At 37.1% G+C, this 24,314-nt stretch overlaps 1 protein-coding gene across 1 annotated transcript in view; it reads left to right on the top strand.

Moving 5' to 3' along the window:
- ATRNL1 (attractin like 1) overlaps positions 1-24,314 on the top strand; it is a 785,280-nt gene that overhangs the window by 349,290 nt on the left and 411,676 nt on the right. Inside the window, exon 26 of the mRNA XM_068961441.1 lies at positions 15,582-15,660. Within this exon, the coding sequence (XP_068817542.1) occupies positions 15,582-15,660 (79 nt within the window). The remainder of the gene's footprint in view (positions 1-15,581; positions 15,661-24,314) is intronic.

Here is a 24,314-nt window from a genome sequence, read left to right on the forward strand (position 1 = left end):
TGGTTAGAACTCTTCCCAGGCCTTAAGACAGAATCCATAGGACAGACTCAAATAGAACCGAAAAAGCTTTGGGTACATTGTAAGCACAGCCTACAGATACCTAAAATAAAATATCTGTATAATAATACCAACATCTCTATAGGATAAAGTAAGACCTCAGTCCCTCTGTAAGTTGGATACATCAGAGAGGGCTGTGATGGAAGTGGGCCATTCTTCAGCTTGATTAGCAAGTCAGTGAGTATCTGTCAATATTTATTCATATCTTTAAGAAAAACTTTATTATATGTTGGATCTGTTAACCGTCCATATTGAGAAAAGTAACATTTGACTTCTACTCCATACTAATAATGAAAATAAATTCCAGGAAGAAAGGGAAAACAATGAAGTATCTAGAGAATAATATGGGAATTCTTCACATCCTTAGAAATAAACAGAACACACAAAGCACATCAATAAAATTACAGTAAAACTAACAATTTTTGTCATCAGAAGATGTCTTTAGTATCATGCAAAAGCAACCCGTCCAGGAGTACAAAATACTCACATCCTATATAAAGGACAAAGGCCTTATAGTCACAATGTATAACATGTAAGTCAAGAAAAAACAGTCTTAAATCTCATTAACTCTTCCCTAAAATGACAATAGACTTGAACAAGCAATTCACAAAAAAGGATATAAAAGTGGCTAACAAAATATCAAAATGCACTCCATTTAGTTTTTATCAGGAAATGCAAATTAAAACCACAGTGTAATACTGTTTACTGTTCACCTGTCATAGTGGCTGGAAGAAGAAAATTCTGTTGTTAGTCACTCAGTTGTGTACAAATCTTCATGACCCTGTGGATTGCAGCACTCCAGACTTCCCTGACCTTCACCATCTCCTGGAGTTTACTCAAACTCATGTCCATTGAGTCGGTGATACCATTCAACCATCTCATCCTGTATTGTCCCCTTCTCCTTCTGTCCTCAGTCTTTCCCAGCATCAGGGTCTTTTCCAAAGAGTTGGCTCTTGATAGAAGCAAGGTCTGATGCTGTAAAGAGCAATATTGCATTGGAACCTGGAATGTCAGGTCCATGAATCAAGGCAAATTGGAAGTGGTCAAACAAGAAATGGCAAGAGTGAACGTCGACATTCTAGGAATCAGCGAACTAAAATGGACTGGAATGGGTGAATTTAACTCAGATGACCATTATATCTACTACTGCAGGCAGGAATCCCTCAAAAGAAATGGAGTAACCATCATGGTCAACAAAAGAGTCTGAAATGCAGTACTTGGATGCAATCTCAAAAACGACAGAATGATCTCTGTTCATTTCCAAGGAAAACCATTCAATATCACGGTAATCCAAGTCTATGCCTCAACCAGTAACACTGAGGAAGCTGAAGCTGAACGGCTCTATGAAGACCTATAAGACCTTTTAGAACTAACACCTAAAAAAGATGTCCTTTTCATTATAGGGGACTGGAATGCAAAAGTAGGAAGTCAAGAGACACCTGGAGCAACAGGCAAATTTGGCCTTGGAATGCAGAATGAAGCAGGGCAAAGACTAATAGAGTTTTGCCAAGAAAATGCACTGGTCATAGCAAACACCCTCTTCCAGCAACACAAGAGAAGACTCTACACATGGACATCACCAGATGGCCGATGGCCAACACCAAAATCAGATTGATTATATTCTTTGCAGCCAAAGATGGAGAAGCTCTATACAGTCAACAAAAACAAGACCAGAAGCTGACTGTGGCTCAGATCATGAACTCCTTATTACCAAATTCAGACTTAAATTGAAGAAAGTAGGGAAAACTGCTAGACCATTCAGGTATGACCTAAATCAAATCCCTTATGATTATACAGTGGAAGTGAGAAATAGATTTAAGGGCCTAGATCTGATAGGTAGAGTGCCTGATGAACTATGGAATGAGGTTCGTGACATTGTACAGGAGACAGGGATCAAGACTATCCCCATGGAAAAGAAATGCAAAAAAGCAAAATGGCTGTCTGGGGAGGCCTTACAAATAGCTGTGAAAAGAAGAGAGGCGAAAAGCAAAGGAGAAAAGGAAAGATATAAGCATCTGAATGCAGAGTTCCAAAGAATAGCAAGAAGAGATAAGAAAGCCTTCTTCAGCAATCAATGCAAAGAAATAGAGGAAAAGAACAGAGTGGGAAAGACTAGAGATCTCTTCAAGAAAACTAGAGATACCAAGGACATATTTCATGCAAAGATGGGCTCAATAAAGAACAGAAATGATATGGACCTAACAGAAGCAGAAGATATTAAGAAGAGGTGGCAAGAATACACAGAAGAACTGTACAAAAAAGATCTTTACGACCCAGATAATCATGATGGTGTGATCTCTAATCTAGAGCCAGACATCCTGGAATGTGAAGTCAAGTGGGCCTTAGAAAGCATCACTACGAACAAAGCTAGTGGAGGTGATGGAATTCCAGTTGAACTGTTTCAAATCCTGAAAGATGATGCTGTGAAAGTGCTGCACTCAATATGCCAGCAAATTTGGAAAACTCAGCAGTGGCCACAGAACTGGAAAAGGTCAGTTTTCATTCCAATCCCAAAGAAAGGCAATGCCAAAGAATGCTCAAACTACCACACATTTGCACTCATTTCACATGCTAGTAAAGTAATGCTCAAAATTCTCCAAGCCAGGCTTCAGCAATACGTGAACCATGAACTCCCTGATGTTCAAGCAGCAGAGGAACCAGAGATCAAATTGCCAATATCCCCTGGATCATGGCCAAAGCAAGAGAGTTTCAGAAAAACATCTATTTCTGCTTTATTGACTATGCCAAAGCCTTTGACTGTGTGGATCACAATAAACTGTGGAAAATTCTGAAAGAGATGGGAATACCAGACCACCTGACCGGCCTCTTGAGAAATCTGTATGCAGGCCAGGAAGCAACAGTTAGAACTGGACATGGAACAACAGACTGGTTCCAAATAGGAAAAGGAGTACATCAAGACTGTCTATTGTGACCCTGCTTATTTAACTTCTATGCAGAGTACATCATGAGAAACGCTGGACCGGAAGAAACACAAGCTGGAATCAAGATTGCTGGGAGAAATCTCAATAACCTCAGATATGCAGATGACACCACCCTTATGGCAGAAAGTGAAAAGGAACTAAAAAGCCTCTTGATGAAAGTGAAAGTGGATAGTGAAACAGTTGGCTTAAAGCTCAACTTTCAGAAAGCAAAGATCATGGTATCCAGTCCCATCACTTCATGGGAAATAGATAGGGAAACAGTGGAAACAGTGTCAGACTTTATTTTTTTGGGCTCCAAAATCACTGCAGATGGTGACTGTAGCCATGAAATTAAAAGACGCTTACTCCTTGGAAGAAAAGTTATGACCAATCTAGATAGCATATTCAAAAGCAGAGATATTACTTTGCCGACTAAGGTCCGTCTAGTCAAGGGTATGGTTTTTCCTGTGGTCATGTATGGATGTGAGAGTTGGACTGTGAAGAAGGCTGAGTGCCGAAGAATTGATGCTTTTGAACTGTGATGTTGCAGAAGACTCTTGAGAGCCCCTTGGACTGCAAGGAGATCCAACCAGTCCATTCTGAAGGAGATCAGCCCTGGGATTTCTTTGGAAGGACTGATGCTGAAGCTGAAACTCCAGTACTTTGGCCACCTCATGTGAAGAGTTGACTCATTGGAAAAGAGTCTGATGCTGGGAGGTTTTGGGGGCAGGAGGAGAAGGGGACAACAGAGGATGAGATGGCTGGATGGCATCACTGACTCAATGGACTTGAGTCTGAGTGAACTCCGGGAGTTGGTGATGGACAGGGAGGCCTGGTGTGCTGCGATTCAGGTGGTCACAAAGAGTTGGACATGACTGAGCGACTGAACTGAACTGAACTGATCAGGTGGCCAAAGTATTGGAGCTTCAGCTTCAGCATCAGTCTTTCAAATGAAGATTCAGTGCTGATTTCCTTTAGAATTGATTGGTTTGATCTTCTTGCTGTCCAAGGGGACTTTTAAGTATCTTCTCCAACACCACAATTCAAAGGGATCAATTCTTCGGCACTCAGCCTTTTTTTATGGGCCAGCTCTCATATGCATACATGACTACTGGAAAAACCATGGCTTTGAGTTTGTGGACCTTTGTTGACTGTACAGATCAAATGTTGGAGTGGTCGTGGAACTGTAAACACTGCTTGTAGTCTAGAAGTTGGTGCAGCAACTTTGAAAATAATTTGACTATATTGTAAAGTTGAGTTTACACATCCTCTGTCGATCCAGTATTCGATTCCATCAAAGGTCACGTTAAACACATTTATAGTAGTGTGTTTCAAACAGCTAAAACCTTGGTATAACCCAAATACTTAAAACTAATAGAATATGGAACAATGAAAAAGACCAGAGTAATCCTCAAAGAACAATACGGGTGGCATTCATCAACAAAGTGTTGAACAAAAGAAGCTAGAAATAAAATAATATTTTAAGGTTACATTTGTATAAAGTTCAGAAATAGGCAGAAACAAACTGTGGTGCTAAAAATGTTTATGATAGTGACCTATGAGGAAGAGTGGACGGTAAGGTACTCTTTCTTTATTGGGATGGTTGCTTGTGAACGTGCTGACACTTTAGTCATGTTGGACTCTTTGCGAGCCTAAGGACTGTAGCCTGCCAGGCTCCTCTGTCCTTGGGATTCTCCAGGCAGCAATGCTGGAGTGAGTTGCCATACCATCCTCCAGGGTAACTTCCCTGCCCAGAGATGGAACCCATGTCTCTTACGTCCTCTGCATTGACAGGCGGGTTCTTTTCACCACTAGCACCACCTGGGAAGGTGGTTACATGGGTATATTTTCTTTAGGATAATTCATTGAGCTGTGGATTTATCATTTCTGTATGTGTGCTGTGCATTAATGTTTTAGGAAAACTGTTTAAAAACAGTGTTTACTTCTTTTAAAGTATTTAGAACATTTTGTATTTGAAACTGTTTATCCTATCTACGAGGTTTCAAAAGGTGTGCTTTAAATAAAAGTTGAGTGTAGAAAAGAACTGTATACACTGACCTTGATAATTTTTGTGTAAGTTTGTAAGATTAAGGTGTGATCCACGTACATGATTTGTAATAGGAGGAGTTAATCAGGAAGATCTTCCTTATGATATGTTGCTTGCCTTTTTAATAGTTTGCCAGCGAGGCTGTAGAGCACTCTGTTTTCTGTAAAATATTTCAAGAAAGGAACGCATACTTAACAAATGTGCTCTGTAGATTTTTAAGTCTGTTAGCAATTTTGAGGGGTTCATTTTGATATTTTTCTACAAATTTTTCATAAATGATATCTGTAGTAGATTTTATGGATTCTTTCCCGACTTCACTTAATTCCTTCCGCATGGCTGTGTAGTGATGATTAAATTTGGGAGGAATTGATCTCCCACCAGCGTCATGGGTGGGCTAAAGCCAGTAAGTTCATAGCCTTCAGTTCACCAAATGATTGAGGAATATTGGGTGTGCATAATTGTGTGTGATGTAAATCTGGAAATGCTACATTCATTTTTTTTTTATCTAAGAGGAAAACATTCCTGAGAATTAAGCTGATGCACAACAGAGTATGTAGCTGAGAAAACAGAGAGAAATGTAGCCAAAGCCTTGACCAGAACAGACCTGCAAGTTTTCTTCTTTTTTTACTTTGAGGAGGGTCTGTTCAGGCTCCCATAAGCAACTAACACAGACTGAGTGACTGCAACAACAGAAATTTTATAATCTCACAGTTTTGGAGACTGGGATGTCAGATCTGAGTGCCAGCATGACTGGCTTCTGGTGAGAGCTTTCTTCTTGGCCTGCAGATGACTGCCTTCTTGGTGTGTGTTCTTCTGGCCTTTTTCTCGGTACGAGTGCTTGGAGAGAGAGCGCAAGCTCTATGATGTCTTTTGATATAAGGGCACTAATTCTGGTGTCTCAGAGCTCTACCATTATGACTGCATTTAACCTTAGTCACTTGGGGCTTCCTGGGTGGCACTAGTGGTAAAAGTACCCACCTGCCAATGCAGGAGACATAAGAGAAGCTGGTTCGATCCCTGGGTCTGGAAGATCCCATGGAAGAGGGCCTGGCAACCCACTCCCATATTCTTGCCTGGAGAATCCCATGGACAGAGGATCCTGGTGAGCTACAGTCCATAGGGTCGCAAAGAGTTGGACATGACTGAAGCGACTTAGCAGGCATGCACAACCTTAGTTACATCCAAAAGTTCTTCCTTCTAAATATAATCACATTGGGGTTTAGGGCTTCAACATACAGATTTTGGGGGGAGCATTTGTAGCATTCTGCCTCTAGCCCCCTAGGTCATGTCCTTTTTGCATGCAAAGTACATTTATTCAATCCCAGCAACCCACAAAGGCTTCACTCATTCCAGAATCGACACTAAAGTCTAAAGTCTCATTGAAATATCATCTAAATCAAATGTGGGTGAGATTGGGGCCTATCATTTAACCTTGGGCAAAATGCCTCTCTAATCGTGAGCCTGTGATACCAGGCCAGTTATATTATTCCAAAATACCATGGTGGGATAGGCACGGAATAGATATTCCCATTTCAACAGGGAGAAAAGTAAAGGAAGAAAGGCATGATGGGTCCCAAGTAAGTCTAAACCCTAGCAAGAGTAGCTCCATTGGACCTTAAAGATTTGAGAATACTCCTCGTAGGTTCAGTGTTCTACCTCCAGGCCCCCCCATAGCTCTGTGGAGTAGCCCTGCTGCTGTAGCTTGACGAGCTGACCCTGATGCTGCAGCAGTGGCTGCAGCCTTGGCCCCAAGGCCCTTGGTGGTGGCATCCGGGTCCTGCAAAACCAGACTCCACACTCTGAAACTGAGGAGCAACCATTCTTGTCCCCTGGGCCTGTGGTGTGAGTAGGAGCCCTAAAGATCTCTGATTCACCTTTGGAGTCATTCTTCCCTTTTCTTAAAGGATAAAGCCTGTTCCCAGCTGAACAGCCTTATGTTCCCATCCTACAGAATCAAAGAAACCTTACCACCTTCTTTCATTCCATCTTATTTTCTGTTTCCTTTAAACTCACGGTATCTCCCCTGGTATTATCACTTCTCTTTTCCTGGCTTACACTGAAATGGCTGATTAATTCCATGAGTCACACCCACGATGTTTTTATAAAATGGTTCTTCAACCACAATGTTAGTATTCTCTTCAGAACAAGCTCCCCCCACTTTTTTTTTTTTTTTTTTTTTGCCATATAGATAGACTGAGAATTTTCAAACTCTCCAAATTCTGGTTGTCTTTTGCGTATTAATTCCCACTTCAATTCATCTCTCTCCTCTTGAGTTTATCTATGAGCAATAAGGAGGACCAAAGCTACATCTTCAATACTTTGGAACCGCCTATGCTAAATACTCAGTTTCAATGCTTTCAAGTTCTACCTTCCACAAAACACTAGAACAAACTTCAGCCAAGTTCTTTGCCATTTTATAACAAAGATGACCTTTTCTCCATTTTCCAATAACCTATTGCTTGTTTGCATCTGAAACTTTACCAGAATGGCCTTCAGTGTCCTTATGAATATCAGCATTCTGGTCTTGATTATTTATGTGTTCTGTAAGAAATGGAAGCTTTCTTTCTAGCTGTCCTGTTTGTTTGTTTGTTTGTTTGTTTGTTGAGCTTACATCATACTTGGCTTTAATGTCTATCAGTGGTCCTTTTATAGCAATCAAAGCTTTTTCCAGAATACACCTCAAAATCCCCCCAGCTTCTACCCATTACCCACTTCCAAAGCTGTTTCTGTATTTGTAGATATTTGATCCCAAAATCTGTCTTAGTGCTGCTGTAACAAACATGAAACTGAATGCAAACAACAGAAATCTATTATCTCAGAGTTCTGGAAGCCAGCAAGTCCCAGATCAGGTTGCCGGCATGGCTGGTTTTTGATGTGGGGCACTTACTGGCTTTCAGATGGCCACTTTCTCCCTGGATGTTCCCTTGGCCTTTCCTCAGTGTGTACCCATGGGAAGAGGGAGAGATGGGCAGGGGGGCAGTAAAGAGAGAGGGAGAAAGTATGGGAGTGAAAACACTCTCTAGAGTCTCTTCTTACAGGAAGACTAATCCTATTGCATTTGGTTCCCTGGCTTATGACTTTAGTTAACCTAATTAGCTCCTGAATCCCCTGTCTCCAAATATAGTCACGTTGGGTGTTAGGGCTTCAAAAATATAAGTTTGGAGAGAACATAATTCAGTTCATAGGAGGCAGTGTCCATTCTAAAGGAGATCAACCCTGGGATTTCTTTGGAAGGAATGATGCTAAAGCTGAAGCTCCAGTACTTTAGCCACCTCATGTGAAGAGTTGACTCATTGGAAAAGACTCTGATGCTGGGAGGGATTGGGGGCAGGAGGAGAAGGGGACAACCGAGGATGAGATGGCTGGATGGCATCATGGACTGGATGGACGTGAGTCTGAGTGAACTCCGGGAGATGGTGATGGACAGGGAGGCCTGGAGTGCTGCGATTCATGGGGTCGCAAAGAGTCGGACACGACTGAGCGACTGAACTGAACTGAACTGAGGAGGCAATGTAAAATCTGTTTAATTCCAAGACCGTTTATCCCATTTTGTATTAGTTTGTGTTACTTGTATTTGAAATCATCTTAACTGACAGTGCTTCTAAAGTGTAGTTAACTCTTGCTTATCAACCCTCAAAGAAGTTTGTAGCAATTTATCCTGTGAACATATTGCTTCTCCAATTTCACCCCCTAGGCTTTGTTGGGTTTTCATCTTTGCAAATATGATGATGGAAACAAGTAATTTTTAAAAAATATGCAGATGTGTTGCATTCTAAGTTGATAATTTACTTTGTGAACATTTTAGTTGGTTAAGACAAAAATATCCTTTAAGTATTAGGAAGGTGTTTTTAAAAGCTTTAAAATATATTTTCTGCAATAGTAGTAATTAAGAAGTAAATGAGTTTTTATAATATTATGTTTCTGTATTTCAAAACAATTCTGTAGTTTGTACATTTTTTTCAGAGAAATAAAAGCATCTTTTAAAAAATGCATTTAAGACAAATTTTATGATCACTTAACCTAAATTTCTATAAAATCTTGACAATATTATCTCTTTTTGCATTTGGCTGACTAGATTACCACTAGAGAGTATTTCTTTGTCACTAAAACCCTGCTTTACAATATAACCTTACACCACACCATGTTACTTTTCTTGAGTTCTTTTTAATTTTCCCTAAATGAGAGTACCTAATGACTTCCTTGTTTTTTCACATTAAAAATCTTTTCCATAATGACCGTTTTATGAAGGCTCAAATCAAATTATTGAAAAATCTCTCCCTGAGTTCCTATGTTTCCTTTTTTTTTTTTTTTAAATCACTGTAGCCTATACATTTGCTTTTAAGAGTTTCTTTTCTTTTCTGTTTTTCCTGTTTCCATTGGGAGGATTTTTTGAAGGGTGTTTAATAGTTCCCATCTTCTAGACAATTATACAGCAGACTTAAAAAATAAAAAGACAGCCCAGTTACCTCCTGTACCCCTGCCCCACTCCGTGATACCTATACAAAGGAACAATCCAAGCTATTGTAAAATACAGTAGAAAACAAGATATGAAAGACAGCAGCAAAACTAATTTTTATCTGACAAACTTGCTGCAATATTAGATTAAAGGATGTTTGATGTTGCCCATTAAGACCTTTCACCTAAGAAATATACTAGGGAAAAGCTAATTGGAGCAGATAAACCCAGAATCTTGCTCACTTTAGATAATAATAATGATACAAAGTTCATGTATCACTCACTTAAAGTTCAGTGTGCAAAAGGGAACAGGTGGAAGGGGCAGAGTGGTACATAGGGCACTGTGCCACCAGTGAAATTAGACTGATGAAAATGTTGTCATTCATCAGGCTTCCAGGACTGTCAGTAGATACTGGCATTTTGTAACAGTCACAAAAGGATGAGTGTAGCATTTCAATTATGCTGTCTGAGTTAAGTGTTTTCATTTATTTGTTTGCCTCTTAATAAAGTGAATAACAGCTTCCTTGGAAGCTCAGACGGTAAAGCGTCTGCCTACAATGAGGGACACCGGGTTTGATCCCTGGGTCGGGAAGATCCCCTGGAGAAGGAAGTGGCAAACCCACTCCAGTACTCTTGCCTGGAAAATCCCATGGACCGAAGAGCCTGGTAGGCTACAGTCCATGGGGTCTCAAAGAGTCAGACACGACTGAGCAACTTCACTTTAATAAAGTGAAAGTCCTTAATTAATTGGATTTTATTTTATGTAGATTTTTAATAAGAACTGTAAGTTTTATTTGCTGTGTAGTTTTGTAGAAATAAAAAAGCTTTATGAAGTATTTACTTTGCCATAAGGATAATAATGCCAAAAAAGGCATTCAGTTTCAAAAAAAATGATAAGATACTCATATCAATTAACACATTTTATTCAGTTAGTAAAGGTTTAATGATAAGTACTATATGCCAGGAATTGAGATATATTTTTATTGAACTTTTAATATTTATTGGAGGTTATTAGAATATTAGAAGAAAATTTGCTTAAGCTATTTATTGATTTTACCAATTTCTCATCAGGATAATCTCTGTTTACATTTTATTACCAATCTAGTATGAATTAACATAGAAAACATGCAGACCCCTAAAGTGTATATCCCCTCTTCTCAAGGAGAAAAAATCATTAAAACTGAAAAATTTTATACTGGCTTTCTGTATCGTTACAAAAGTAACACTCTTTACCTGTGTCATGAAATTTAGGTTAGAAAGATTAAGTTCCGAATGGAGAAATTTGATAAGTCTTTACTGTCCTAAACTGAACCTTGATCATGTAACTATTTTGGAGGGGAGGATATTGTGAATTACTGATTATCAAATATGAATACCTTTTATTGGTACTTAGGTTGTGTTTAATCATTAAATGTGAATGGATTTTGGTGCTTATACTATTGCCTACTACTGCAGACATTGTGAGAGAAACAGTTGGCAAGATGTGATGTCCGACTGAGTATAAAGGATGATAAAATTGAATGTGTTTTGACATTTTAGCTGGAAAATAATAGACAAGGCAACATAAAGGGGAGGACTTGAAATTTAAGACTTTGATAACTTTGGCAATTTACATAAATACTTCATGACCTCAACTTTCTCATCTTTATTTTTTATTTATTTTTTTACAGAAAAATTAAGTAACTTGTTCAAGGTCATCAATTATTTTCTCTTTCATTCTCAAGGAAAACAGTTTGTATTCTTATGAGCATGGGATTTATAGTCTTACAGATTATGTCTTGCTCCACTTCTTGGCATACTTAATTGTTATTTATCAGTATATTCCAAACATGGCAGAGAAACAGACTAAAAGGAACACATACCTCTTGTAAAAATAAAATAAAAGAGTCATTTTTCTACTCTGAAAACATTCTGAGATAATTGGAGTTTGAAGAGTAAATAGATCCATAGACACGCAATTATATGGGTGGATGAATTAATAATTGAAAGTCATCTTTTTTTTTTCTCTTAGTCTATGTCTAGTATAACCAAGTATCTAAGCAAATTTTTTTCTTTTTTTTAATTTTAATTTTTACTTTATTTTACTGAATCTATATCATGTGTGATTGTGGTAATGAAAGAATTAATGCATGTGAAATATGTCATGCTGTGCTTGGTACATATTATTCAGTAGATGTTAGTTCCTTTTATTATGAATGTTATTCTTGAGTTCCATTTGTATATGGCAGATTTATCTCGTCTGTTAAAATTCTTATAGGGTAGGACTTAAATTCAGATAAATGGATCCTTAGATTATATATAAATTATCAATTCTCAGTACCATATTTCAACAGTTTTATGTTAACCTGGAAATAACATGGAAAGTGTAACTGCTGTGCCAGTAATTCAGACTAGAACAGGGTTTAACACTGTTGGCAGCTTGGGTTGGGGAAAATCTTTGTGATCGGGAGGTGGACTGGCCTCTCTTATTGTAGCATATTTATCAGCATCCACTTGTGTCCACCAAGTGTTGACAACCGAAACGGTCTCCAGCCACTGTCAAATGTGCCCTGGAAGGCAAAACTCTCCTGATTGATAACCACTGGGCTAGAGGAATCATGTGAGTGTCTTCAACTATATAAAGAAATATTAGCATATAGAAGAAGGAAATGACTGATTCAGTGTAACCCAGAAACAGAAGCAGCACTGATTAATTAAACTTAGAAAGGTTAATAGAAAATTTTATAGTGTGATGCTGGGGTCCAGCCCCGGTGGATCCAGGGAATTTGAAGCAGGGATGGAGTCGGCGAGGAAAGACTTATTTACTCAGAGATATAAAGAGAGATTAGGAAAGAATAGTGCAGTAGGAAAATTAGTGGAGAAAAGAGGCTGAGTAACTTGGTTTATGCGGAGAACCAATAAAGTTCCAAGACAAGGAACTTGCACCGTCTACGTAGGCCACCGGCGCCCACTTGAATAGCAGAGGGTGCCCCGCCTTGGGCTCCCTCTCGCGTGGGTCTTAGAAGCCAGGGCAAATAAGTAGACACAGTGAGCCTCCACACTCCAGATGGGAATTCAGCTAGAAAAAGGAGAAAAGAACGATATGGGGGAGCCAAGCATTGGTGCCAGACCCACAACTTTATTTTCAAAAGCAGCTTATATACCCAAAGTTGTACATAAAGAAATAATGGAATATGCAGAGTTATGCAGGGGCAGCAGTCCTGACCCTTGATGAGACCAGGCTTTCATTTTGCATACCTTCCCATATACAAGAGGTCTCAGGTGGTTTACATTATCTTCTGGCCAAGACGCCTGTTAACATTTTTATGGCTCTTTTCCTAAATGTCTATCAACCAGAAAACTCTTCTTCCCTTGAAGTGTTTTTTCTTTAATCTGCATCACCCTCAAAATACTAAATAAAGTTACATTCCTGTAGAACAAAGGTGCGGTGGGTTATAACAAAGAAAGTACTTAACTCAAAGATCTAATGTTGCTAATACTAAGGCTAATACCTGTTTTTTCTATATACCAACTGTATCTACAAATAAAAGATATGAAAATTTGGCAGCAAGTATTGGCTCAACAAATGAAACCCTTAATCAGTCTTATTCTAAATGATTTTGACTCCTCGGAAGCCCCTACATTCCTAGGATGTTTTAAGCTTCCTGTGCCTCTCGCAGTCGGGAGGCCGCAAACAATCACATGCACAGCTGTAAGAGTCCGGCAGGCAGGCTAGAAAGCCATCAGAGGGGTTTTTGGATTGAAACACTCTTATTATGCCCAGGAGACTTATTATCTAAAAGCTCTAAATTAACTTTTTCCAGAAAAAGGTGGTGGGGGGACAGCCCCCTGTTAATGTCAGAAGAGGAGGTGGAAAGCATAACAGAGTAAAGCAGGCAGACTCTGGTTTTGGGGCAGATGCACGAGCAAATCCAGCAAGGCTCCCTTAAGGCCCAACTCGCCTTTGCCTTTCGGGCCCCTTAACCTCATGACCTTTGCCACAGGCGGGATTCCTTGTGCTGGCTCCCGGCAGTGTGAGCTATTATCTTAAAAATAAAGTGCACTAACATGAGTCAGCATCTTCTTAGCTAACACGAATATTTAATTAGGCTCTGGGGTTCTGCTGGGAATTTCTTTCCTGGGAGGGAGTCTGAACTAAATCTCATTCAGTTTAGTTCAGTCTCTCAGTCGTGTCCAACTCTTTGCGAATCCATGAACTGCAGCACGTCAGGCCTCCCTGTCCATCACCAACTCCTGGAGTTCACCCAAACTCATGTCCATCAAGTTGGTGATGCCATCCAGCCATCTCATCCTCTGTCGTCCCCTTCTCCTCCTGCCCCCAATCCCTCCCAGCATCAGAGTCTTTTCCAATGAGTCAACTCTTCGCACGAGGTAGCCAAAATACTGGAGTTTCAGCTTTAGCATCATTCCTTCCAAAGAACACCCAGAACCAATCTCCTTTAGAATGAACTGGTTGGATCTCCTTGCAGTCCAAGGGACTCTCAAGACTCTTCTCCAACACCACAGTTCAAAAGCATCAATTCTTCGGTGCTCAGCTTTCTTCACAGTCCAACTCTCACATCCATACATGACTACTGGAAAAATCAGAGCCTTGACTAGATGGACCTTTGTTGGAAAAGTAATGTCTCTACTTTTGAATATGCTATCTAGGTTGGTCATAACTTTCCTTCCAAGGAGTAAGCATCTTTTAATTTCATGGCTGCAGTCACCATCTGCAGTGATTTTGGAGCCCCCCTAAATAAAGTCTGTCACTATTTCCACTCTTTCCCTATCTATTTCCCATGAAGTGATGGGACCAGATGCCATGATCTTCGTTTTCTGAATGTCGAGCTTTAAGCCAACGTTTTCACTGTCCGTTTTCACTTTCATTAAGAGGCTTTTTAGTTCCTCTTCACTTTCTGCCATAAGGGTGGTGTCATCTGCATATCTGAGGTTATTGATATTTTTCCTGGCAATCTTGATTCTAGCATGTGCTTCTTCCAGTGCAGTGTTCCTCATGATGTACTCTGCATATAAGTTAAATAAGCATGGTGACAATATACAGCCTTGATGTGCTCCTTTTCCTATTTGGAACCACTCTGTTGTTCCATGTCCAGTTCTAACTGTTACTTCCTGACCTGCATATAGATTTCTCAAGAGGCAGGTCGGGCATCTCTTTCAGAATTTTCCACAGTTTATTGTGATCCGCACAGTCAAAGGCTATGGCATAGTCAATAAAACAGAAATAGATATTTTTCTTGAACTCTCTTGCTTTTTCCATGCTCCCGTGGATGTTGGCAATTTGATCTCTGGTTCCTCTGCCTTTTCTAAACCCATAGGTCTCTTCTAATGATAAGATATTCTCACTTTAGCAGGTTTAATGACTTTTATTTGGTAATGATTCCAATTGAGGTCTCTCTTGAAGCCATGATAGTAACTGACCTCTTTCTCTGAGAGCAAGAGTAGATAGCAACATGGTTTTGTGAATAAAATTTCAGGTATGTCCATAGTTTAAATCAAGGAATCTGGAATGCAGTCTACCTTCATTGACCCCATAGAGTGTCAAGAAGGATGAAAGGAAGCCAAGAAAATAAAGTGTTCAGAAGGAAAAGAATGGATGTTTGGTATTGTCAATTGAGAAGTAAAAGTCATTTGATAGAGAAAAAGACTAGTTTATTTAATTTTTAAAAAGTGAGGAAAGTAGTCACTAAAATGTTGCATACTATAGAAACATTAATTATCAATACCAACAGTTTTATTAGTATAAAAATTAGATACCAACTTAATAAGATACTAAATAAGACGAGGTTATTAGAAGATTGACATGGCAGTGGCTACGTGGACCACTTGCTCAGTCAACTAGAGAAAGCTTCAAGATTAATAAAATAGGGTTATTGCTTTTTATTTTTTAGGAGATGTGGGACTTGAGCACTTCTGAAAAATTGAATTTAGATGAATAAATGAGTTTATAAATATTTGGGAGAAAGATAATTATGTAAAAACCAGAAAGGCACCTCGGTGATTACTTAAATATATTTTAAAATATTCTACATATTCTTTTATTATTTCATGATATAGTACAAGTGTTTAAAGCAAAATTTATTTTGTGTTTTATTTTCTAGTTGTTTTTTATCTTTGTTATTGGTGGCTGCTGTGGTATGGAAGATCAAGCAAACATGTTGGGCTTCTCGGCGGAGAGAGGTAATAGTAATATTTTCTTAATGTTTCGTTTAAAGATTCAGACAAACATATGGATCTCTAGTGCTTAATTGACATGCTCCTTTCAAATAGAGTTTTTCAAATCAATTTCATTTATTAAGATTGAACAAGTCAATCTAGCATTGTTTAAGCTTTAGAGCAAAATTTGCCACTTTCATTTTAAATGCATATCTGTAGAAGCATTGTTGAGTTAAAAGCAGTTTTTTCTAAATAGTGTTAGAATTTATAGTGAATACAAATATTAGTTTTATTGATTAAATAACCTTCAATCACTTTAATTTAGGTAATTATATTATAAAAAATAATTTATTTTTATAACTGTTCCAATTTAAAGGAATATTCTGGGCAGTAAATATTAATTTTTTGGTTGGTATCTCATAGAATTTTTTGATAATCAAATTTTTTCCATTTCATGGGTATCTGATAATCCAAGTATGTCTGTATTGCCCCTCAATATGATACATTACTATAGCAGAATTAATCATGTGTATCTGTTATAATCTTAAAATTGATAAAAAATGTAATAGTCTTATGGAACAACAGCTTATGATATAAATATATTATACAAATATAGTTTCTTAACTTTGTGTATATTAGTTAATTGAAAAGAGCAAAGAAATAATATGAGGACCCCATGTGTACAGTAGATTTATTGTTCTATGCTTTATATAATGGAAAAGCAAGTTTCTGTTTTTATTAATATTATTTCAGTCTGTTACTATTAATATTAGTATTATTAGCATTCCATTTGCTGTTGCATTGCTCAGTATATTTTTATATGTTTAATTTTGTGCAGTGATGTATAGCAAAGATATAATTGCTTACCTACTTATTTTCACGTTTTAAAAGGTTATATTTAAAAACAATCCAGAATATTCCAGACTATAGGATTAGTAAATAATATGAGTTCTTCTTAATTGTTCTGTTTTCAAATATCCAGTGCCTACCTATGTTTGCAAACTTGAAACCACTTCCCTGCATATAATCCTAATTCCCTCCACCTTTCTGATTTTCTGCATATGGTCAGTGCAATGTCAGTGAGAATTTACTTGGTATGATGCTATGATAAAAAGTAATCCAATTTAAAAGGAGTTTTTAAAGTGTAAATATATAAATATTTTGCAAAAAGAGTTCTGTGTAGAAATCAAAATTTTTCTACACATGCTAGGCAGTTTGTTAAGGTAAAAGTATAGATTCAGGAAGGCTAAAACAAATGAAAAACAAATGAAGCAGTTTGAAGACCTTCCATAATGAAAGAGAAAAAGGGACATTTTATGCCTCTATTCATTAAAAAAGAGATCAGGAGCAATCAGGGAGACTGGGTTCATACTTCATTATGATTAGCAATGTTTAAGTATCTCATTTCTACAGTTTATAAAATATAACTATGTAAATATAGCATTATGGAAAGATCAGTGTACAACTCTGCCATTAACTAGCTGGGTGAGCAGTCTAATTGAATTTGCTTTCCTCTCAAGAGATTGTATTGCACTATATAGCTTAATCTCAGTTAGAGGTTCCTAGAACTGTAGGAATGTTTATATTTAATGACTCAAGTTTATAAGCTATTAAATATTTGAGAAAAATGTTGAGAATTGTTCATTTAATTATGAAACTTTCACAATTTTCAAAATGACAAATTATTTTTGGTTAAGCTATGACCTCAGTATAGTAATGTTTACTGAATATTATTGGATGCTCCAGCAAACTGAAATTACTTTAATTTTTTAAATACAGATATATAAAGATTTTTTAAATTGTAAATAAAAAATATATAAATATATTTAATTTTTGACTGGCAGTCAAAATCTTTCAAAGTATGCGTTGCACATTTGAGAATGAAGGAAAACTAGGAAGGGTGAACTTGGTTAGGGACCTCTGGACCTGTTCTGATCTGTGGTTCTAAATGTTATTGCGTCTTCTTGATAATCTGCAATTTAATGTCCTTCTTTCCAGATCTTCTAGGTAATGAGTCTTTTTAGAGTATAATAATATTTGCATTTAATTTTCTACCTCTACGAAAATTTAAAAATCTGTCCTGTTGAAGGGTCATGTCATGTTGCAATATCATATGTTAAGAAATATTATGAGGAAGTTTATCATTTATAATTTTATTAAGTCTTTTAAATGTAAAATTCCAAATGTCTTAGAAACCATCATATGCTGATGTCCAAGGTAAAGATGACATTATTTTGATGACTACCAGACATCTACTTAATTAGTAATTTTTGAATTATTAAAAGATTGTTATTTTGGTTTTAGAGACCCAAAGACTTTTAACTACACAGTGGTAACAAATGTGGTAATTCCATTTATAGACTTTCTGTAAATGGAGGTTAAAATGTGTTTTTTTCTGTCTTTATTCAGTCATACCTAATAGATTAACACTAACATTCAAAGACCTCAATATTTTTTCTTTATATGGAGATGTTGCTTTCTCTAAAGCGTTAACACTTCAGTTATTATAAACCGCAAAGGATCCCTGTGAACAGTAGAATGACAATTTATCTGCAACAGTAAATAAAGGTCATTTAAAAGATTCTTCCTTTTTAGTATTTCTATAATTTTGTTACAGAAATTGTGTTATTTGATTGTCTAAATATAAAGACTGTTTTAAAATGAGTATTATCTTTGAATATTTTAAAAATATATTGTGTTAATTAAACGAGACATACTCCTGTTTTATTTTTAGCTATTTGAAAATTTGGGTCTCATAAACACACACATAGAATTTTGTGTTATAATTTTAATATCAGAAGCCCATTAATAATTTCCTGCCTTCAAATAATACCTCTTGGAATTCAGGGGCTCTTAAAAACACAAAAATGAAACTAGAAAGAACTTTAATTGTAATGTTACCTCTTCATATAAGAGCTCAAAACTCATTTCTGTGACAACTCTATTAAAAACATGAAACTTTTGTGTGTATGTGTATGTGTATGTGGGGGTGCTATGCTAATGAGTGGATACAGTAAGTGGATATTGATCAGTGGAAATACTATTATATATGAGTAGAATTAGTTCATTTTTATAGCTTATGCTTGTTATATAGGTCTTGAAAACCTTCATTTTCAGCAGCATATTTAATTTTAGATAGTCATTACATTACAAAAATATTTGTTAGAACCAAGTATATGTTAAAAGGAGACTTTTAAAATAGCATTGCTGTACTTAATAACTTTCATGCTTAAACTGAAATTGGAGATTTTAATAGGTATAAAAAGGCACACACTCATTAAAATGTTATGATTACTCCTTGCAATAAAGAAATCTACTCTTATATTTGACCAACATAAGTGAAACTATTGTGCATATCTTGGTAGTTAGAAGAAGTTAATTTTTTCAGTTGACACATTTATTCTCATTTATTTTGGGTGGTTTAACTGTATTATGCCTCCATTAAAATCTAGCTGAAATATCTATGGAATAATAGATCCTGTAAGCAAAGGTAAGGTTATGTTTAATCAACTTCATATTTCTAGTGGGTTTGTGTCTTTGAATGATTACCTGTCTATACCAGGAGCTTTTATTTCTTTAATTCTCTTTACTGTTCTTTAAAGGATAAAACATATTATTATAGATCATTATCACATTATTTGTTTATCTTTCATAGCATGATAATGCATCTCTAATGCTTGAAAATCGATATGAACAATATTGGGGCTAAGACAGTGTCCACTGAGTAACTGATCTTGTGTTCATGTTGCTCTATTTTCCTACACATTTCACAATCACACAGCATAGAGCCTAAATTAGAATTTAACATAATCTACCTGAAATTTGAGTTAGAGATAATAAACTAAAACTCATAAATAGAATCTAGTAGCTCTGAGTAACAAACTACTTTTCTTGAGGCAAGCACATTAATTATTTTCTCTATATCTGTTCATGGTCACAAAAAAATACCTAGAGAAGAATTAATGTCATTGTTATACTTTACTAAAGACATGTCATGAGTAAATAATTTATGATAAAATCATCTCTGAGAGGGTAAATTTGCAGTAAATGTGTTCTCATCTAAATATTATTAATGCAATGAATCGATGTTTACAAAGTAAGTTGCTCTACCTCTTTGGAAATACACCCAATTTATTTAGAGAGAAGAGAGTGGACATAGAGTGAAGAAAGTAATGAGAAAATATTATTTTGGGTGGAAAAGTTAAAATTAGTTAGGTACTATATAAAACTTCTTATAGAATTTCTTGGTACTTTAAGAATTTGCATTTTACTTTTAATAGTCAAAGATTCCAGTATCTAGATAAAGCTTTCCATGAAACATGTTCCTTTGTCCAAAAAGCAATAAGTTTTAAAATAGTTGTTAAATAATGAGCTCATATAATGTCTATCTATACAGTTAATGGCCTTAGCATTACCTTATATTTGGTTAACATTTACTCTAACACTACGATACAAAGCAATCATTATTTGAGGTAACAGAAAGACCATTGCCTATTAATTATGGTTCTCTTGCCACTAAGAGTATTTGTTTTATACTTCTTCAAAGGACTCTTAAATAATTACTTAGATATAGATTTTATTATATATCATCGCAAAATAAATTGGTTAAGCTATTACCAAAACTTGTTCACATTCATAGTTCAGTTTTTCATAAATCACTTTTTGACTTAAGAAAAAATGTTTTGTTTATTTCACATAATATTATTGACTAGAATAATCAAGTTTGTGTCTGTACAAGCAATGACAACTATATCATAACTGCCATCTGGCCAGTATTGGTTGTATAGTTTCATTGATTGTAAGACACATCAGACTTGAGAGATATTAAAATATGAAAACAATGTCTTAGAGTGAATAGAATATGGTCAGTTCAGTTCAGTTCAGTTCAGTTGCTCAGTCGTGTCCGACTCTTTGTGACCCCATGAATCGCAGCACGCCAGGCCTCCCTGTCCATCACCAACTCCCGGAGTTCACTCAGACTCATGTCCATCGAGTCCGTGATGCCATCCAGCCATCTCATCCTCGGTTGTCCCCTTCTCCTCCTGCCCCCAATCCCTCCCAGCATCAGAGTCTCTTCCAGTGAGTCAACTCTTCGCATCAGGTGGCCAAAGTACTGGGCCTACTTTATAAGGTTTACAGTACTAAACAAGTTAATATGTGCTGAATACCTCACTGCCTATTACTTACCAGACTACAACAAAAGTTAGCTATGGTTGTTGATATGTAAAATAAAGAATGACTAATGTTATATTATGCATTCGTAGTAGTAACAGCAGCTCCTATATATCTAGGATTATTTTCCTCTTCCATGTCCACTTTGACACAGGAGTTCTCAGTCTAGCAGGTACTTTGGAATCACCTGTAGATCTTAAAAATATATTTATGTATCCTTGAGTGTCACTCCAGTACTCCACCACCACCTGATTCATAAATCAAAATTTCTTTGAGTCTCAGATTGATGTATCTATTTTTAAGCCCATAATTGATTATAATATGCACCATTAGCACTGAACTTCTCCCCTTAGAGAGATAGAAAAACATTGAAGGGTTTTTCACAGAGGAGGTAAGTGATTTGAGTTAAAAGGATGTGCTTTTAAACTGATAGTGCCACTGCTGTGTTGAGACTAAATTATAGACAGACCCTTTAGACACAGGGAGACTAGTAAGTAGGTTATTACCATACCTTGTGAGAGATGATGATGGCTCAGATCAAGAGGTGGCAGTGTATATGGCAAGAAGTGATTGGACTATGAGTACTTCTTGAAGATAATAACTGGATTAGATGAATGGGGTGGTGTGAGAAAGAAATAAACCAAACATGACTTCAAAGGATTATAAAAACAAGTGTGACTTCAAGGTTTTTGTCTGAGCAACTGTAAAGATAAAGTTGCTATCAACTGAGATGGAGTTGATTGCAAGTAAAATTGGTTTGATGATATGAGTTCATTTCTTCATGTTAAGTTTGACAGTTCAATTTTACATGTTACATTGGATATATAATTAGACCAGTCAAGGAAGCTGAATTTGATTCTGAATAAGGAAATAGATCTGGACAGGAGAGACAAATTTGGGAATCTCAGAATATAGATATAGAGAGCAAATAAAATCATGAGACTGGATGATATCACCGAGAGAGGAGAGTTAAGCTCTGAGGCATACAAATATATTGTTATAAACTGACTGTGTTCACTCACAGCTTCATATTTGAGGCTCTGAACCCCAATGTGATGGTATTTGGAGGGTAGGTATTTGGAAGGTATTTAAATTTACATGAGGTTGGTACAGTTGTGATGGGAATAGTGCCCTTATGAAAAAGAAAGAGACACAAGAGCATTATCTTTCTGCTAGTACACAGAAGTCTGTTATACCTTTCTAGCACCCTCTTCATGAAATAGATGAGTTAATCAAGAGAGATATGAGCCACTCTTCCTACCAGCAACTCTGAAGCAGTAGAATAGAAATTTTGCCTAGGATGAGAGAAGGTTGTAAGAAGGGAGAGCTGAAAAGTGTCCCTTTAAGTGAACTGACTTTATTTGGAACAAATTGTAGGTAAATTCAACCCTAAAGCTTCTCTTGAAAACAATAGAGATTGTGGTGGTAATCAATAGAGACTAATTTCTCCATGAGACCAACAAGCTAAATCATAGATCAGTTAGAAGTTTACTAGAAAGATCCAGGGCTATATAACATGACAAAGATCCCTCCTAGGGTTGTAAAAAACATCAAAGCACTGGTCTCAAATATTATCCCTGCGTGCATGCTCAGTCACTTCAGTCGTGTACGACTCTTTTCAACCATATGAACTGTAGCCCACAAGGCTCCTCTGTCCATGGGCTTCTCCAGGCAAGAATATTAGAGTGGGTTTCCATGCCTTCCTCCAGGGGATCTTCCCAACCCATGGATAGAACCCCTGGCTTCTGTACTGCAGGCTGATTCTTTACCCACTGATCACATGGGAAGCCATTTTCCCTACAGTGGACCCCAAATTAAGTGGATCAGATTACAAAGCAGTTTAAGCCCTAGATCATTATCAGAAGCAATAATCAGGCATTAATTCATGAGGCTCACAGCTGAGTATAATACCAAAGACAGCAGGTAGCTAAAAAGAAAGATCTAGAAAGAAGCAGTCAAAGGGAGCCCTGATCAAACCACTGTCATCTCAGGTGACTGCACAGGCCCAAAGCTCCAGTCTCTATGGAGCAAGGCCACAGGCTGCACTGCAGAGAAAACAAACTTCATTAAAATAGCTCAATATTGTTATTGCACAAACAAGCTTGTAAAAGCATCAAGTGTTGGGTATGTTGGGTGGGGGACAGGAAAAGAATCACTATCCAGAGTTGCTGCAATCTATTCCCTAAAATGTCAGTGTTTTTCAACAAAAGATTATCAGCTGTGCAAAGAAAGATGGCTTTGCAGTGCATACAGGACAAATGGCAGGCAACAGAACCTGCTTGTGAGAGAACTCTGGAGTTAAATTTCACTGGCAAAGACTTCAGAGCAGCCAATGTAAATATGCCCACAGAACTAAGGGGAGGATGGAAATACCTCATTGAATAGAGAATACCAATAACAAAACATAGTTATATAAAAAAAGAGAGCCTAATGGAAAATCAGAATTGGAGAATACAGATTGGACCTAAGCAAAATTATAAGCTTTTTCTCTGAAAAGGAAACCATAAACAAAAGAAATTTAAAAATATTCTACAGATTAGGGTGAAATACATGCAAATAATATGAACCACAAAGGCTTAATTTCCAAAATATATAAGTAGTCCATGCAGCTCAATAACAATAACAAATAAAACAGCCCAATCAGAAAATGAGCAGAAGACCTAAACAGACATTTCTCCAAAGAAGACATAGAGGTGATCCAAAGACACATGAAAACATGTTCAACATCATTGATTATTAAGGAAATGAAAATCAAAACTACAATGAGGTACTACCTCATACCAATCAGAGTGGCCATCATTTTAAAAAATATATAGATAGCAAATGCTGGAGAGGGTGTAGATAAAAGGAAACCCTCCTACACTGTGGATTGGAATGTAAATTGGTGTAACCACTGTGGAGAACAGTATGGAAGTTCCTTAAAAATCTAAAAATAGAGCTACCATATGATCCAGCAGTCCCACTCCTCTGAATGTATCTGGAGAAAACTATAATTCAAAAATATACACGTGTCCCTCTGTTCATAGCAGCAATTTTTACAATAGTCAGACAACCTTAATGTCCATCAACAGATGAATGGTTATAGGCAATATGGTATACATACACAATGTAAAATTACTCAGCATAAAAAAGAATGAAGTAATGCCCTTTGCTTTCCTGGTGGCTCAGAGGATAAAGCGCCTGACTGCAATGCAGGAGACCCGGGTTCGATCCCTGGGTTGGGAAGATCCCCTGGAGAAGGAAATGGCAACCTACTCCAGTACTCTTGCCTGGAGAATCCCATGGACAGAGGAGCCTGGTGGGCTACAGTCCATGGGGTCACAAGGAGTTTTACACGACTGAGCGACTAACACATACATAATGCCCTTTGCAGCAGCGTAGGTGGACCTAGAGATTTTCATACTCAGTGAAGTAAGTCAGGGAAAGACAAATAACATATGATGTCACTTATATGTGGAATCCAAAATAGGACGCTAGTGAACTTCTTTATGAAACAGAAACAGACT

This window comes from Capricornis sumatraensis, chromosome 23, assembly GCF_032405125.1.
Source record: "Capricornis sumatraensis isolate serow.1 chromosome 23, serow.2, whole genome shotgun sequence".
Classification (NCBI taxonomy): domain Eukaryota; kingdom Metazoa; phylum Chordata; class Mammalia; order Artiodactyla; family Bovidae; genus Capricornis; species Capricornis sumatraensis.